The 17,832-nt window shown below is 36.2% G+C and overlaps 2 protein-coding genes across 3 annotated transcripts in view; both read right to left on the bottom strand.

Annotated features, from left to right (window-relative positions):
- LOC117426653 (INO80 complex subunit D-like) overlaps positions 1-2,306 on the bottom strand; it is a 35,083-nt gene extending 32,777 nt beyond the window's left edge. Inside the window, exon 1 of one of the 2 annotated variants that reach the window (XM_059033584.1) lies at positions 1,798-2,306. The gene's annotated coding sequence lies outside the window, so the exon portion shown is untranslated. The remainder of the gene's footprint in view (positions 1-1,797) is intronic. The other variant, XM_034044502.3, reaches the window with a different exon arrangement.
- A 2,487-nt stretch (positions 2,307-4,793) lies between these two features.
- LOC117426654 (NADH-ubiquinone oxidoreductase 75 kDa subunit, mitochondrial) lies at positions 4,794-17,567 on the bottom strand. The gene is made up of 19 exons (XM_034044504.3): positions 17,354-17,567; positions 16,238-16,320; positions 15,598-15,689; positions 15,233-15,340; positions 14,835-14,911; positions 14,206-14,287; positions 13,964-14,094; positions 13,491-13,676; positions 12,915-13,049; positions 12,385-12,499; positions 12,149-12,294; positions 11,740-11,868; positions 10,703-10,832; positions 10,265-10,425; positions 8,001-8,155; positions 7,457-7,632; positions 6,815-6,949; positions 6,083-6,155; positions 4,794-5,746 (listed from the first exon to the last, which is right to left on the bottom strand). The coding sequence occupies exons 2-19, from the start codon at positions 16,314-16,316 to the stop codon at positions 5,655-5,657; spliced, it is 2,202 nt and encodes a 733-aa protein (XP_033900395.2). The 5' UTR covers positions 16,317-16,320; positions 17,354-17,567; the 3' UTR covers positions 4,794-5,654.
- Between the last annotated feature and the right edge of the window lie 265 nt (positions 17,568-17,832).

The raw sequence follows: 17,832 nt of genomic DNA, 5'->3' as shown, positions 1-17,832 counted from the left end.
TCCTGTCACCTGAGTTTCAATTACTTTTTTCTACAATATTAGATTATGCTTCAAAGTGATCTTTGCACAATATGTGCGTTGACCCCCTAAGAATCTCTACCAACATTGGTGGGGGTGTCATCTGATAACTAGTTAGCAACTACAGTATTCAATTCTACATTTGTGAATATGTGCAGGCCCCCTTTATATAATACTGATACAGTAAGAGCACACCTACTGTACCAAGTAACACTGTTACTTATTATTTATTTTATTATTATTATTTATTTATTAGCTGACGCCCTTATCCAGGGTGACTTACAATTGTTACAAGATATCACATTATTTTTATATACAATTACCCATTTATACAGTTGGGTTTTTACTGGAGCAATCTAGGTAAAGTACCTTGCTCAAAGGTACAGCAGCAATGTCCCCACCGGGGATTGAACCCACGACCCTCCGGTCAACAGTCCAGAGCCCTAACCACTACTCCACACAAAACAGTAAACGATCAGCTGTTTACATGGATGGGAATGACCCCTGCTTTCACAGTAGGTTACCATCAAGATGTGGACACCTGTCACAGCACCACTGTACAGGAAAGCCTAGTTCCTGTGTAGACCCAATCATATATACTTATCTACTGTAACGTTACCGGTTTGTAGCTGTAGAATGAACAGAATTCTACAATGAAAACCGACATGAATGCAATTTAAAATCTACACAAGTTTGTTGTCAAATTAATTATTTACGGCGTATATAAATGCCGTTCTGTTGCTGTACATTTATTCAGGAGAACAGGATTTATCTGGATAAATTCAATAATTTACTAAATTATTATAAAACTCAAGACGTGAACGTGAAATGTGTGTGTTTCAATTATTAATAATTGTATTTTCCTTTGTTTACGTTCTCATGTTAAACAAAATAGTAAAGCTTTACGATTTTATATACTTAACTACCGTATATAAAATGGTAAACACACATTATCGCATTAGTATTGTAATGTATTTGAAATAATCATGTACTATCGATTTTCGCGGTTTTTCACCAAAGAATGGTTAGCTTACGAAAATAAGGCATGTTTGTTGTTATATGCACACAAAGTCATCTAGCATTATACCATTCTTCTACAAAATGTAATCATCCCACCTACACAGATCACCACTGTTGATTATATACTAAAACGAAGTTGTTTTGAAAACGAAACTAAAAACAGGCAAAGCCCAAACTCGACGCATGGAACTTTTATGCATTCCTTTAACGGCAAAATTGTTTCAAACATTTGTATTATGTGTAATAAAAAATACATTTATTTTGTTTACACAGGAAGAGCTTAAACATTAAAGCCAAAAGAGGCAGCTTCTGCAGGAAACGGGAAAATAATAAAACTGAAACCTAAATAGAAAGTAGCCTACTAAAATATGTATATATAAAAATTATGTAAAAGATGTATTTGAATTATATTTTCGGTCAGTAAATAGTTATTCTTAAAAAATATTCGTTCTAACAAAGGGAGGCGCTCCAAGGCCTACTGTTTCGGGGCCTTCAAAACAAAAACATCAATAGAAAATATGTAAATAATTACTTCAAACAAGTTTAAAATACCCTGACAAACCGTTGATTTTCACAATAATAAAACACAATTAGATCATACAAAGCAACCCAACGTTTAAAATAATTAATAAAAACAAACTACCAATAACGGCCTATCAGAATTTTAAATCGGCCGATCTCGAGTAGCAACCACTACGGCCTTGTCTCGCCCAATACACCAGCTCCCGCTTCCACGCAAACCCCAGGCTATTCGCTTACCTTCAGCAGCTATTTGCTGTATCTGATATTCACTCTGATACAGTATGGAAATCCCTATTTCAATCTGTTGGGTTATTTACGGACTGTTTTCGGTATCTTTAAAGGAGCTATGCGTTTTTATATTTGTATATATTTCTGTATGAATCCCTGATACATATAAATCTCGTTTATCTCCAGCAAAAAATAGCACTAAAGAGCTGCTGGGTTTTTAGTTTAATCATCAGCAGACTCTCCTTACAGCACCACTACAGGCACTTGGGGGACATGACAACAACCGGGCAGCACAACAACAACCTCGCTACCATATTGAAAAATGTAAGTTTGTGCTACATTGAAAAGCTAAACGTTTCAAAATAACCGTGGTTAATGATAATTTCACAGCATTGATGTATTCCTGCATTGTCTACACTGATGGCATATATGATCATAAGTTCCCTGAGCGTTACAAAACAAGTGTAAACCTTCATTCAGCTGGATGGGCATACTAGTAGTTTGAACTCCTATATGGACTGAGCTCTTATACTTTGAATGGTTCTTTTTCTCTCCCCACCCCCTTCTCCCTTTTTTTTTCTGAATTTACATATTATTATGTTATATGATGATGTATACGAGTTTATATATTTGGAAATGTATAAATGTATATTTAAAAAGCAGTTTAAAATATCTAATTGTACATGTTTAACTCAGTAACTATGGATTTAGAAACTTTAGTTAAATCTTAATAGGTTCATGTGTGAATATTTTATCAACACTATAGTCATACGGTAATTTGAACACATTTTTGAAGTTTACCATTTTTACTTTTTTTGAATTCTTACAAATAGTTACAGTAACCTATTTTTGATGCACAAAACATAACATCGTGAAGTGAATACCCACAAAAACATAATTTCACGGTGTACATTTTAGTATAATTGTCTCAAGAAAAACAATGTTGCGTATTGAGACTAACAGCAACGGTAGTAAGGGTATATTTTATCCGAAAAATAAAATCAATTACATATATATCTGAAGGTCAAAAGCTAGTATAAATATAATGCTGATATACATTCTTTCAATAATATTTCAGAACAACATGCATACCTATTTTTTGACAACATACTGTAACTTACTTTTATTATTGTGGAATACAATGTAGCTAGTCGGCTGTTTCTGACAAGACATTCCACAGTTGATGTCCATAGTATATTTATTTAGGATTTTGATATGCACGAATTGCAGGTATCAAATATTTTCCATATGCTTACAATAACAAAGTTATACTATTGTACATAGCAAAATCTCAGTTCTTGTGTGGATTGCCTAATTTACAAAATACCTGTGACAAAATACATTTTCTAGAAGACTGAAATCAGTCTCTGAAGCCTACTAATGACTGGAATATGGTTTGTGCTCATTCATATAAGCTTGTTTCTGCTTAACCAGATCAGAGAGTGTGAAAATGGGTTAGCAAACTGGTGGTCCTTATTTGATTTAACATGAGACACATTTACATGAAATACAGAATGGTCACTAAATGTATTGAGGTTGTCCGGCAGCCCCATTTTCACTTCTGTGTGTGTGTGGGTGTGTGTGTGATGTAATTGAGGAGTTTGCTAAGATATTCCACTACATTTCACTGTCCTTGTATGAGGAGGTATGTTTTGTGTGTGGAAATAAACAAACAGGTATATATTCAGTAGCACCAATACTCTGCATAAAGTGTAATCTAGATTGAAGACCTATCTGTTTGAGTGTGCGTTTTCATATTGGGATGGGTTTAACCACAAGCGCATTAGGGATATTTTAATATAAATTGTGAAGCGCCCTGTGTTACCCTGGACACTAAAAAAGAGGTTGTTTGTATTGTATTCCATTAAGTGTTACTAGTGTACCTCTTTACCATATAAAACCAGGGGTGGGTAAAGTATTGGTCCAATTTTATATATATTTTTGTAACTGAAGTTACTAAAGTAATTTTAAACAATTGCCAGTATTGCAATATATAGAGATATGGATATTGCAATGTACAGCACATATATGAATGTTTTCTTGACATTAATTATATGTATGTGTGTGTGTATGTTGTATATATATATATATATATATATATATATATATATATATATATATATATACAACATTATATAATACTAAGTAACCTTATATAAAAAAGTAGATAGTAACGCTCAACTACGACTTTTGTGTGTGTATATATATATATATATGAAAGTTTCCTTTTATGAGCAGGCTTACATTGAACAAAACAAACACCATAGTTTCATTTTTAACTTATTTTTCGTAACATGTAAAATACACAAGACCTTTCAGAGGAAATTACTGTACAAACCTCAGGTTTGAATAAGATTCTCAGATTCTGCAGTAACCTCCCTTCTTGTGGCCATGTGACCAGCAGTGAACAAAGACTTGCTCACCAATAAAACCAATTTCTGTAAACCTCTTTAATTTGGAGATGATATTTAAGGACGGCTCTCAATTTAATACTCAGTTTATATTTTAAGAAATTTTAATCTGTCTCAATACTCTTGCATATGCAAGGGTAAGACTGTTTCAGTGCTCCAAAATGCTGTTCTTGGAGTGTCCGGATTAAGGCTATCGTGGCAATTGCAGGACGAGTACATGAGCAAAATTGTCCCTTCCAGTCATGATCTAAACCTGGAATGGAATGGCTCCTCAGGACTGGAATTGCTTATAACGAACATAGACCCAACCTGTTACATGTTTTCATCCTACACATTTCCCCTTCTTATAGGCAACATATTTCAGTAGTAGAGTAAGCATTTATTCTACATTGCTTTTATATATCTTCCATCGAACACACTGTGATGGTAAAAAAAAAAAAAGATATATAATAGATAGGCCGTTAGGTCGAGTAATTTATAAACTGTCACAGAAACCCGAGATGGAATTATTTTCCTATAACTCACTCAAGCCCATCTATTATTTTTTATAATACATAGATATTATCTGTGATAAAAAAAGACAATAAACAGGTGTTAAGGTTCAAATTGCAAGTGAATTTAATTAATAATAATAACGTAAATTAAGTCAATATTAAAGAATCTTAAATATAACTTTCTTTTTGATAATTCAGGAACAGTGAATTAAACTGGGTAGATAATGAACTGCAAAAAACAACATATTTTTAATGAAAAGATGTTTCAATGGGGTATGCTTTTTATAAATTTTTTGTCGCTGTCAGAGTTGAAGATCATTTGTCTTGTTCGCTTGGTTGGTGCTGCCGTTGGTGGAGGATGATTGTAAATTTTCAGAGACAGATTTGTTAAAAGTGCCTAAAAACCAAGAATTCTGGGTGTTGTCAAGCGATTTAAAAGAAAACATTTTGTTTGAAAATGGTCGGGGTGCTCAAGAGTCAATATGGGTCAAAGGTCAAGTATAATCTAGACACACAAAGCTTTTTAGACAACTGATGGACACATCACTAATTTTGCAATAAACATCATACATTTCTATTAGAGCTTGGAAATGTTTTGTTCATAATGTAAAAATGCTCACACAAATTCCACAAAGCCTTTATAATATGATACATTTATTATTTTTACATATCTTTTTTTATTTGGCACAGAGTGGTTCTAAAAGATACAGTATGCCACAGAACTTCAACATTAACCTCCCTCTACTAAAACTGTAAAAGAATGTCAGAGTGTTACAATTATATATATATATATATATTATATAATATATATATATATATATATATATATATATATATATATATATATATAATAGAAAGTTCACACAGTTGTTCTAAGATGGTCTGATTCCAGCTTGGTGTTCAAGATACATTATACAAGTGCTGGATGTGAGAGACCAATATTTATTTCAGTCAATGTTCTTTAACAGATGGACGGTTCTTCCACCGCGCTGGCCCCCTCAGTAACTGCTTTAACACACTTTGCCATGGTCTGGGAGGCTCTGCTGATAGGATCTGGTTAAAAAATAAATAAAATAAATAGAACACACACACACACACACACACACACACACACACACACATTACATATCTAATTACAATTGCAGTGAATCTGAAATTTCAGGTATGTCGCAGGCTGGGAGTAAAACCTCAAAAGAAGTATTTATCAAAAATATTGTGTTTGTTTGAAATTTATTCTATGTATTACTTCAACCAAAAGTAGACCTAGAAATGCTTCTCAGGAAAAAAATGCTTGTGAGTGCTAATGAAATAATAATTGCCAAATTGTTTTCTTTTTTTTTTTTTAACAAAAAGAAAACAGAGTTAAAGAAGGCTTTACAGGTAACACACCTGTCATGTAGAAGTCTTTAATCGTGAGCTGTGGTGGGACAAGAGGATCACTAAGGAGCGTCTGGTTCACTGCCTGCAAAGCAAAAATAAAAAATTCAGCGGACTACAAGAGATAAAGATTTCAGAACAGGACTTCACAAGTAATATTTACCACCACCTCTTTATTAAATCAAACACGAGACAGGGAAAAAAAAAAAAAAAAAGTGTTAAATGTAAAGACTCTTGGGGCTCCCGAGTGGCGCATCCAGTAAAGGCACTCCACCCAGAGCAAGATGCGCCCTATAACTTGGAGATCACCAGTTCGAATCCAAGCTATGCCTCTGCCGACCGTGGACGGGAGTTCCCAGCGCACAATTTGCCAAGCGCTGCCCAGGCGAGGTAGGGGTTAGGTCGGCTGGGGAGTCCTTGGTTCACCGCACACCAGAGACCCATGTAGCTGGCCGGGCACCCGCAGGCCGGCCTGTACACAATGCAGAACTGCGTGGTCCTCCAATGCTGTAAGTTTTGAATATGGCTGCATGGCGGACTTGTAGAGTGAAACAAAAAAAAAAGCAGACAGCTGACGGCACTCATTTCGGAGGACGCTAGTGCTTGTCTTTGTCTCTCCCGAGTTAATTCGGGGGTTGCAATGGTGAGCCAGGTTGAATAATAACTGGACATTCCAAAATTGGAAAAAGAATAAAAATAATTGTTGAAAAAATAAACAAATAAATAAGAAGTAAAGACTCTCACCACTGACAGTTCAGTTGCCTGCTTGAAGTAGTTGGCCTCCTCAACATCGTCGTAGCGGACCAGGTTAGGAGACACCTCCTCCAGCCTGTCCCGCACCTCATCCAGAGTGTCATAGGGGAGAGTCACGCCGGCCAGCTGGGAAGAAGACAAAAAAAGTCAACATGAACATCTCTGCCAAATTGAGAGGTAAAACTAGAAGAGCACTTTCTAGCACTGGAGAAAATCACCTGGAATGGATCAAACTGCTATTCAATGAGTCTAATTCAGATTCTTGTATGAACACATTTTATGGCTACATTTTTTTAATGAAACCAAAACCTCCTTTATATATAACAAAGTAATTTCCATAGATTATTTGGTTTAAAATGTATTAATAAACAAAGGGTAACCAAATCCATAATCATCAAATAATATACTTGGTAAACTCTGAAATCTTTAGTGTTACAAGTACAGTACATTTAAAAAAAAAAATAAATAAAAAAAATAATAATTTATATATATAGGTACATTACTTTTCTACCTAGGGAACATTATTTGGATTGAAAATGACAATACTTGCCAATGCTGATATTCCCAGATTAAAATGTTATGCCTGCATTTTACTGCTGCTATAAAAATACAGTATACTGTTTGTCACAGCACCTCAGAAATGGCTCGAATGATCTTCCAGTCCTCTCTAGCCATGCCTGGGGCAGTTACTGCCACCCTGGTCTGCTGGGCCCGCCCTTCTGTGTTCACATAGGTGCCGAATTTCTCAGTGTAGGCAGCACCAGGGAGGATGACATCAGCCATGGGGGCACCCACATCACCATGATGACCTAAAAGAAAATAAATGAGAATCCTATACTGTATCGGGTAGTTTCTTTTTTTTAAGCACTTAATTTCACTCTAAAAGCCATTCCTCAGCAACGCATGGGTGTTGATACAGAAAATTAGCACTCAAAGTTTTATAGGGTCATGCTAGTGCAAAGGGTTAGAAGGTGCACAGGTGATTGCTTTCTCCAAACTACTGCATCACAGCACTAAATCTCCTACACAAACTTTGTGCACTAATGCAATACGTTTCATAACAGGCAGAGGGAAGTCTTTGTGCAGTCAATCAAGGATATTGGAATCCAAAATGAAGGATAAACCTGGGTCCTCTTAACCATAGCACTACTAGTGCTACTGGAAGCCACCCCCTCACCTTGGTAGATGATGAAGCAGTCCTTTGGCAGATCCTGCCTGGTTACACAGCCAGCGTCAGCTCCCAGAAGGAACAGTACTTTCGGGGGATTCTTTCTAAGAGCCTCAACTCCCGTCTTGTATCCCAGATCCAGTGCTGCCACCTGACTAGCAACCCTTCAAACAGAAAAACACAAGGTCAGCACAGGAAGATTCTACAAGACTCTTAAACTAGTTCAAATAAATAACCCCCACATCACAAGTCACAAGCAAAACTTGTATTCAGTCTATACAAGTTAAATAAATAAATAAAAAACACCTTATCACAGCATAAACTTTACAAGTTATAAGTTATCTACAATCTGCTTCACATTGATACTTGCATCTCCATTATGCATGGAACCAATATTGCTCTCTACACAGAATTAAAAGGTTAACTATTATATATATATATATATATATATATATATATATATATATAAATAAAATAAAAAAGGAAGTGTTTTACACTGTTATTCCATCTCAGGGATCTGAAAATTATATATAAAATTAGTCATTTAGCAGACACTTTTATCCAATACAACTTAGAGACTAGGGGGTGAACTATGCATCAACAACTGCTGCTGCTGCAGAGTGACTTAGGACCTTAGTTTTACGTCTCATCTAAAGGACGGAGCACAAGGAGGTTAAGTGACTTGCTCGAACCGGGAACCTCCTGGTATCAAGCCCTTTTCTTTAACCACTGGACCACCAAGCCAGATCACTTTTACCTCAGAATTTTACAGCATTACAATTAGTGCTGGAACAAATATCAGAATATTTGAACTAATATTTTTTGACATATATTCAGATACAAAAATCAGATGATAGTATTCTGTACAAATGTCAAAAATACCTTGCACTTATTTACCGTCTCACCAGAAATTGTATGACAGTTTAAAAAAAGACTCTTGAGCCTCTATTTAAAAGTTTTAGACAGCAAAAAGTAAACAAACCAGATTATGCGCACACACGCATAGTGATCTCTATGGAAAGCCATCTGGGTCAAAAATACATTGTGCTGCTTTAGAGAAGGTCAGAATGTCATGGGTCAGAAAAAAGGCAAGCACATCATTCTGAAATGCCTCACTTAAACAGTGTTCAACTTCCTGGAAATATTGTGGAATATTTGTTATGTGGAATGTAAAACGAGAACCAAAAACTGAGTTTTTTTCACTTTACAACACCATTTCCACGTTTGTTTTATTTGAAGTGTTTAAAGTTAAATTCAGTTTTTGTTTGGTTGTTCAACTACAAAAAGGCACGGGTAAACCTCATGTTATTACTTTATGAAAACATCTATGGCCACTGTTTACTGTGAAGAAATGGCAATGGCAAGTGTTGGATAACATGGAAAGAGGTTTGAATGCAATATAAGATACATGTGTTTACAGGTTTGCACACTCAGTTTTAAAAACAGATTATCAGAGGAGGTATAGTAACTGGTAAATGCGAGATTGCAAGATTGCATTTAATGAGGTCAATGGCTACTTAATCAAGGTGTGCTCAGCTCACTTTCTCTTTCATTCAGACTAATATTGGAGACTTATCGATCGAGGAGTCCTGGAGGATCAAACCTACAGTTTTGCATTCTATTCTTTTGTTCTGTTGTTTTGTTTTTAAGTTTTGCTCCGTGCAGTTTGCATATGAAAGTGTGCTCTGTACTGTTTTGCTTTGAGTGTTCTTTCTGTTTCCGGAATCTGCTTGCTCTGTAAAAAAAAAACGATTCCCTGCATAAACTGAATAAACCAAACTAATATCTGCAGAAAAGGACTCTCTGCATTTCTTTGCATCTAGTTCACATCAAGAAACAACTACTCACTACTACTTTAGAAACTTCTTCATTAGGAATGGAAAAAAATAAAATGTGGTGCCAATGTTATGTAGTATTTATTTCCGGAATAAACAAAACAGCAGTTGAAGTTAAACATTATTTGGCATCCTTTGTTTTGTAGTTAATTCACTGGGGTAAATAAGGCCTACACAACGTATTCTTTACTCCTGGGATATTTCATTACATATTGTAATATCTTACTGTAAAATACAGACACACACACACAGGGCCCCCCCCTGTCCCTGCTGCTATGCTGTCTCTGCCTGCGTTCTGAGCAATTGAATGGCTTTTGCTACTTTTTGAAAACAAACAAAATGAATATTTAAATTATGAGCGAATATCCGATCATGAAAATCTTGCGTTTATCCCAGCACTAATTACAATACACCCAAAGCCCCAGTATGATCATTCACCTGTGGAGAACATTGAGAACCTTCCAGTTGTCTTGGAGCCTGCTGCTGGTCCTAGCGTTCTGAGCGATGGTGGAAATTGCAGCATGAATAGCAGCTCCATCTTTCCTCTGGAAAGCAGCACTGCCAACTACAACCATGGGCTTCTTGGCCTTGCTCAGGTCCTGGAGAAAAACATCAACATTTATGTACTTAAAACACTGGAGCATGTTGTCTGAGTGGACTGAAATACCTTTTAAATTACCCCCTCAAACTTCCAGCATCAGCCCATTGCCATAAATATTGTAATTAGACCATTAAATAAAATCAACTCTAAAATTGCAACCAATTTCTACCCAGCCACTGCCAGTTAGCACAGAGAGCAAAAACCCTGATCATGCAAGTATTGAGCTGTCCTATAAAATTAATATACAAGAAGGGCTACAAAAAGTATGCATTTACTTGGCTGAATGGATGTTTTCCAGAGGCAATCTCTTCCAACACTTGTGCCGACTCTCCCAGATGGTCGTAGGTATATTTCAGGTCCACCTTGCTGCCGACCACAGCTACTTGAAGATCATTGTGAAGCCAGCTGGGAGAAGATAGAAACAGAAAAATCATTAAAACAACCTCTGTGCAGCAACCTTTGATGCATTATTCGAGAGCAATAAGACTGTAATTTGAGAATTTAAAGTTGTAATATTCATGAGACATACTCATTACCAGTGGAGTCTCATTTATTTGGTATTTAGTTACGAAGTTACTGTGCTTAGCTAATGACATCTCCAAAATGTTTCGAAATAACTTTTACTATTATTTATTTCTTAGCAGACGCCCTTATCCAGGGCAACTTACAATTGTTACAAGATATCACATTATTTTTACATACAATTACATTATTTTTACATACAATTACCCATTTATGTTGGGTTTTTACTAGAGTAATCTAGGTAAAGTACCTTGCTCAAGGGTACAGCAGCAGTGTCCCCCACCTGGGATTGAACCCATGACCCTCGGGTCAAGAGTCCAGAGCCCTAACCACTACTCCACACTGCTGCCTTTAATATAATGTGGAAGAAATTAAAAATTGTCAGTCCCAGGAACAAAAAAAGGCTCCTATTGCATATCAGTTTGGGACATTCCAGGTTTACTGTGCTTTTCTAATTTATTGTTAGTCTAATTAAGGAACAGAAAAACCCAAGATTTAATGTGAAATGTGTTACATGTACTGTATTTGTTTACTTTATGTCAATTGATGGAAGACAGTATATTGAATTGGAGTAGAAAAAAAGTACTTTAATATTTTTAAACCAAAACTTGAGGGCCAAAACCATTTCCTTCAGCAATATTTATTCATATTGCTCTCATACAAGAACTCTACGAAAGGAAAGCATGTCACATCCCAGTTCTGACTTCTCGTGGGACTGCAATGACTATACAGATTTTCCTGCAGAAAAGCATATCAAATCAACAGACCCACGACTGCCCATTTTTCTGACCTCTTTCTGATCCTGGCGTTGAAGAGAGGTGCTTCGAATCGTGGGTTGGTGCCAACCAGCAGCAGGAGATCCGCCTCCTCCACGCCTGTGATTTTGGTGTTCAGCAGGTAGTTTGAGCGCAGGTCAGTGCTGCATCAAAAAAAAAAAAAAAAGATCCAGGACAGTATATCATGATTTTGTCCCCGTACGCAACGTGTTTAAAAGGGCTCAGCAGTCCTTCAGCATTATACAGGAATTATTTTGCTTTGTAAACAACTAGCTCAAACTATCTTGAACCTTGTCAACATGCCATAGGTCAAACCTATTGCCTCACAGCCAAAAAGGCTGGTATGATAAGTGAAGCTATTTGATTTTCAAAAAATATGCATCCTAGGCATTCACATAACTAGATTTAAAAGGTGTCATTTACCCAGCCCCAGCCATGGGAAAAACTTCTTCAGTGCACAGATTGTCACTGTTGAGTCTGTTCAGCAGGTCTTTCAGGGCTACCAGGGCCTCAGCATCCACGAGCCCCCCTGCGATGGCAGCCACATCATTACCCTGAGCTCCCTGTAGCTGGAAGCATACCACAGATACATCAAATATTATCATCTGCAAAATACTGCAACCTGATGCTATTATGAACGTTTAATGTGTCAGCCTTACCGCTCCAGCTACACGAGTAAGTACATCCTCCCAGGATGTGGGAACCAGCTGCCCTGCAGAGTTTTTCACCATGGGCTGAGTCAGTCTTTGACGCTTCAGACCATCATAAGCAAACCTATATATTTAGTAGGGGGGAAGAATAAATACATACATAAATAAATAAATAAATAAATAAATAAATAAATAAAATAGTGTATCTGTATTCCTTCAAGATTTCAACCTTGACTGTGGCCATGAAAAATGGATTTAAAAACCACTGTATCTGACTCCCAACGACCTAATTTTTTTAAGACCATTTATACAATCCTTCTGACGTCGTCCCCAACTCCCATAAAAACCCAGAATTGCTGTTTCAATCAATGGTTGTAATATATAATACAGTCAATTAAAAAAAAAGCAGAAGTACCATTTCAAATCTGTTCTCATGGAGATACAAATTACACTGCAATTACAAGCATTCAAATGTTGTAAAGTATGCAGCACACTATCTGAGATTTGTAGGAAACTGGTGGAGTTACACTAGTTCTCACCTAGTTTTGTCAGAGATCCACTCCTCGTTGACGTCTTCATTCAGCTTCGGGAGGACCCTCATGACCTCTCCTCCACGTGTGCTCACAACAATGTTACTGCCCACCGCATCCAGCACGTCGATGGACTCTGTCTTTCTGAGGGTGTGACAAAATACAACAAAACAATATGCAGGCAGTAAGGCTTCAAAAATATGTTCCCATACTGAGCTCAACAGCATGAATCTGGAAAAAGTACAGAACCTCTGTAATAAAGAGTTTCTATCAAATTCATTACTTAGTTACTGTACCTATTCCTGCAAAAACACAAAAATCAATTCTTAATTTTGTTCCGATTTCTTTAATCAGAATAAAGCTGAACACATTTCATACACGTTACTCACAGTAACTAGGATATGGTGTTTAGCTAATTGTGATTTTCAAGGTATTGCATCCAAGTAAAGGGGAGTTTTTACATGGTTTTTGTAGATCTTCATACAGTTCATAATTGATTTCTAACTTGGTTATTTCTGTACATCTGAAATGTTTTGGTCAGATTGTAGAAACAAGACATGCAATGTCAACAGAAGGATTCCCTACCTCGTCTCCCAGGGCCGGGAAGTGAAGGCGTAAGGTTTTGAGGTCAGGGCTCCTACAGGGCAAATGTCAATGACGTTGCCAGACATCTCCGACATGAACATTTTCTCGACGTAGGTGCCAACCTGCATTTCGTTACCTCTTCCTGTGGTACCCAGGTCATCCACTCCTGCCACCTCACTGGCAAACCTTCATATTGGGGAAAAAAATAAATAAATAAATAAATAAATAATATATCAGACATACAAACCTCCTACTACTGCTGCAAGTGCAAAATAAGAGCCATCGGTTTTGTGAGTAAAAATAACCATGACCTACATCCACTATATGCATGTGTAAAAATATAAGTTTGGACCCAGACAGACAACTCCATAAACATTGAAACTTCTGACACACTCAATAACTTGATTTTTGCAACGGGCAAGATATATATAATAAGTTTTTGGTCATTTAAGACAGTGATCCAGTATCCTTACCGAATACATCTTGTGCACTGGATACAGCGAGTCATGATGGTTTTAATAAGAGGGCCAATGTTCTTGTCTTCCACAGCTCTCTTACCCTCTGTGAATCGGCTTCTGTCACTTCCGAACATCATGGACTGGTCCTGGAGCACACATTTTAAAATAATGGGCAGAATGGAAATTCAAGCAAAACATATATTTTGAAAAATGCTGTGATACTGTCTAAGAATTGGACAGATATCTACTTCCTATACCTGAAGATCACACTCTCCTCCCTGATCACAGATTGGACAGTCGAGAGGATGGTTGGCTAACAGGAACTCCATAACCCCTTCCCTGAAAGGCAACCGCAAAACAGAAATAGAAAATTCACAGCAAAGTGAATTAAAACATAAGGAGTGTTTCACCCTAAAGCAAAAAAGAATGTAAAAATGTTTCCCCGTTTTCAGTTTGGTGTCATATATTGTAAGGTAATGTGGGCTGTGACCAATTAAAACTCCCACAGTTTTTAAATGGGATTTGGAAAAAAGCTTTATCCTTGATGTTCCTGCATGGTAAAAAGCAGTTTATATATAGAATATATATTAATATTTTTATAGAGGTTTCATTTACTTTCGTTATACAGTAGAAAAATAAATTGACAAGCATGTTAAAAAAAAAAAAACTACTACATATTTGACAACTGTGTAAATAAGAAAAAATGACTAATTTAGAATATGTTCATATGGTAAAAAATATAGCATCCATCTTTTGTACGTTTTCTTCTTGGTAAGAAATGTGTTGGTTCGCACCTCATCCTCAGAAGACATAACCGTAAAGAGGCCACGCAACTGACAGTACGGTAAAAACACATTTTAAAGCGAGGCATTGATGGAAAACTTACCTAGCTTTCTTGGTTTTCTCAGAACTGGTCAAGATGTTCCATCCCTTCATGACAGGCATAGCACAGGCTGCAACTGGCTAAAAGGGGCAAAACAGTTCCTATTGTAAACAGTACTGAACTGTACTTAAACTTAATCCTGAGAACACGGCAATAACTTATTAAATGTAATTTTACAGACAGTGTTAGAAAGAAAGGCCATCATCACTTGTTAGAGATAAATAATAAACTTAAATGATGGCATCTGCATTGCAAAACGTATTCCAGGTACTCATACTGTATAAAGTACAGGTTCAGATACATTGACCTTGTCAATACGATTTCAGTTTTAATATAGGAATTCAGATGAAAACTGAATTCTTATTTCAGTGTTGCAACTGCATTTGAAGAGAGGGTTGTACCTTGGGTGCTTTTTCTATCTCCACCAGGCACATTCTGCAATTCCCAGCAACAGAGAGTCTGTCATGGTAACAGAACCGAGGGATCTGGACTCCAACCTTCTCACAGGCCTGAGATTTAAATAAATAAACATAAAAAAGGGAAGAAAACATAAATCAGGTGCTGCAGTTTCAAATACACTACTAGACAGTATTCCAATAGGTTACTTCTGTATTATTAATAGTGTATATAAAGAAGCTAAATAAATCCATGACAATTCTATGTGCAGGGCTGTGGTGGTAGTCATTTATACAATGATACACAAATTCTATTTTTAGCAGCCTGGGAAAACACATTTGCAGTGGACATTAGTAATGTGATCATGTACCTGCAAGACAGTAGTTCCAGGTTCTACCATGAGCGACTTCCCATCCACAAACACCTCAACCAGGTTACTCACAGCAGTAGCTGCAGTGCGAACTGCATTAAAAAATAATAATAATAATTTTAAAGTGGGTGAATAAATCTTCACTTTACTGAGGGATCTTACAACAACCAAAACAAAAGCCAACTATATAATAGACAAACCCATTTGTTTGGCATTTCTACATTAAATAGACTTTTATGTAGTGGCTTTGTACATGAAATGCACAGAAAGATAATGTACACATGTTTTAGCTGGTTGACTCTCTTGCTTGTGGGTTATCTGAATAACATTTTTAACTGGTTTTATTAATACAATAAAGTTTGTTATTCATGGAACTAATATAGACTATTGTTTAAGAAACCAACAGCAGTCCAAAACAGTTTAACGGATGTCAAACTTAGTTATCAAGCTTTGTGAATAGGGCCCAATATTGACTGAATTTCAAAGACATATTTAGCATACAAGTCTTTTACGGTAATATGCAGTCAAGCTCCATCTTCTTTTAAAACAATAAGGCCTTCAAGAATTTTTTTTTTTTAAAGTCTCATTTTCCTTGTTGTTTAAAACTGTGTTAGTGTCCAAGCATTGTAGGGATCATTACCATTGTTCTTTGTAGTGATGCAGCCTTTAGAGCTCTGGGCAACTCCTGCCAGAGCCCGGCTAACAGGCAATCGCAGCATGTTGCTGAAAGAGAAGATAAAACAGTTCAGAAGATATGATGTCAGTCATTAGTAATGCTAACTCAACAGCAACCTGACTGTACAAAATAAAATGTTGAACAAGCACCAATCATAGGCAGGATAGCAGTGATTCGAGTATGTAAGGTGTTTAAATTGTTCTGAAGGGATGCATTGCCATTCTTCATTGATTACTGCCTAGGAATTTGGAGGTGGAGATGCAGCAAGTGTGGCCCATAGAGTGAACACTTTTGGTAGTTTATCATGAAACAAGAGTACGTTGTGCAGTTTTGGAAAAGGCAGTCTGTCATATCTGCTCCATCATTATTGAACCTGGCTTGCAACAGAGATGCATTGTTCTATTTCGAGAACACATTAATCTGAATGTGTTAATGGCAACATTTTAGTCCACGTTATAATTCGTATATTTAAATTAAACTAGACATAAAATGTCATATAGAAAGACTGATGTCATTCATGTATATATAAACATACATACATGAATGTAGCTTCTTTATAGACTTTGCAGCTACTGTACCCTACGTGTATGGTGGCACAAGCAAGGTATTTTATAACAAGCTTGTAAATAAGTCGTGTACGTTTTAGCACAAAGACGAAATCTTAACAGTACATGCTATGAAATAAGACAAACATCATACATTACTTATAAAGAAGGAGTTTAAAAAATACAAAGCAAAAAAAAAATGACAAGTTTATAATTTCATACACTGACATTGTTATTTTGTTGAAATTAGCAAGTACAAAATAGGGAATTCAGTTTAACGCAGACACGTCCTCTCAAGAAAAATAAAGATCACCTCAATGTTTTATTTCAGCTACACAGTTCAATTGTCATTCTGATCTGAGCAGAACTGGAAAGTCAAGGGCAAAGATAAACATTACGATTCACTTTCATATTAAAAAGAGATATAAATGAACCTCAATTGAAACGCATGCCGTATAACAGCAACATGTAATATCAATTGCACTTGCAAACTTAAACGCCTTTGGTTTCAGCTTTACTGTTTTGTGCAACTTACCTTGTAGCTATTTGGCCTTCTGGACCAGAACAGCAGCACTGCAATCAGTATGGTGACTTCGATAGTTTCCGGAGAGTGTCGAAGAAAACCGAAAACTTATATATTTAAAGCATATTTATTTTTCAACCTGTGTGAGTGCGCAGTCACATTTTTATTAAATGCATTCACTCGTCAAATTCAATACTTTTTTTTAAAGCTACTACAAATGTAATATTTTTATAATACTTTCGTAACCTCTGACCTATGTATGCAAGCGGTAAAAACGGGACATAAATTAAATATTAATAAAACGGTTACCACGTTTGAATTAATGTATCAATTAGCATAATATTCGATGTATTTGTTGAAAAAAAAGGGAATTGTTATTATTATTATTATTATTATTATTTTAATCTGATTTGAGTCCGGCCATTAAGGTGCGTTAGACCCTACCGTATAACCGCGCAAATAGGCGCAAAACCTTATGTTATGCGTGTGCG

The sequence above is a fragment of the Acipenser ruthenus genome, chromosome 11 (assembly GCF_902713425.1).
Source record: "Acipenser ruthenus chromosome 11, fAciRut3.2 maternal haplotype, whole genome shotgun sequence".
NCBI classification, from domain to species: Eukaryota; Metazoa; Chordata; class Actinopteri; order Acipenseriformes; family Acipenseridae; genus Acipenser; species Acipenser ruthenus.
The sequence above is the reverse complement of the archived record's forward strand: the minus strand, read 5'-3'. Positions and strand labels throughout refer to the sequence as shown.

Coding starts and splice junctions, on each gene's coding strand:
- LOC117426654 (XM_034044504.3), bottom strand. CDS start 16,316: ATGCTGCGATTGCCTGTTAGCCGGGCTCTGGCAGGAGTTGCCCAGAGC. Junction 12,500..12,914: donor TGGATCTCTGACAAAACTAG/GTGAGAACTAGT, acceptor CTAAATATATAG/GTTTGCTTATGATGGTCTGA. Junction 8,156..10,264: donor GTTCTCAATGTTCTCCACAG/GTGAATGATCAT, acceptor TTCTGTTTGAAG/GGTTGCTAGTCAGGTGGCAG.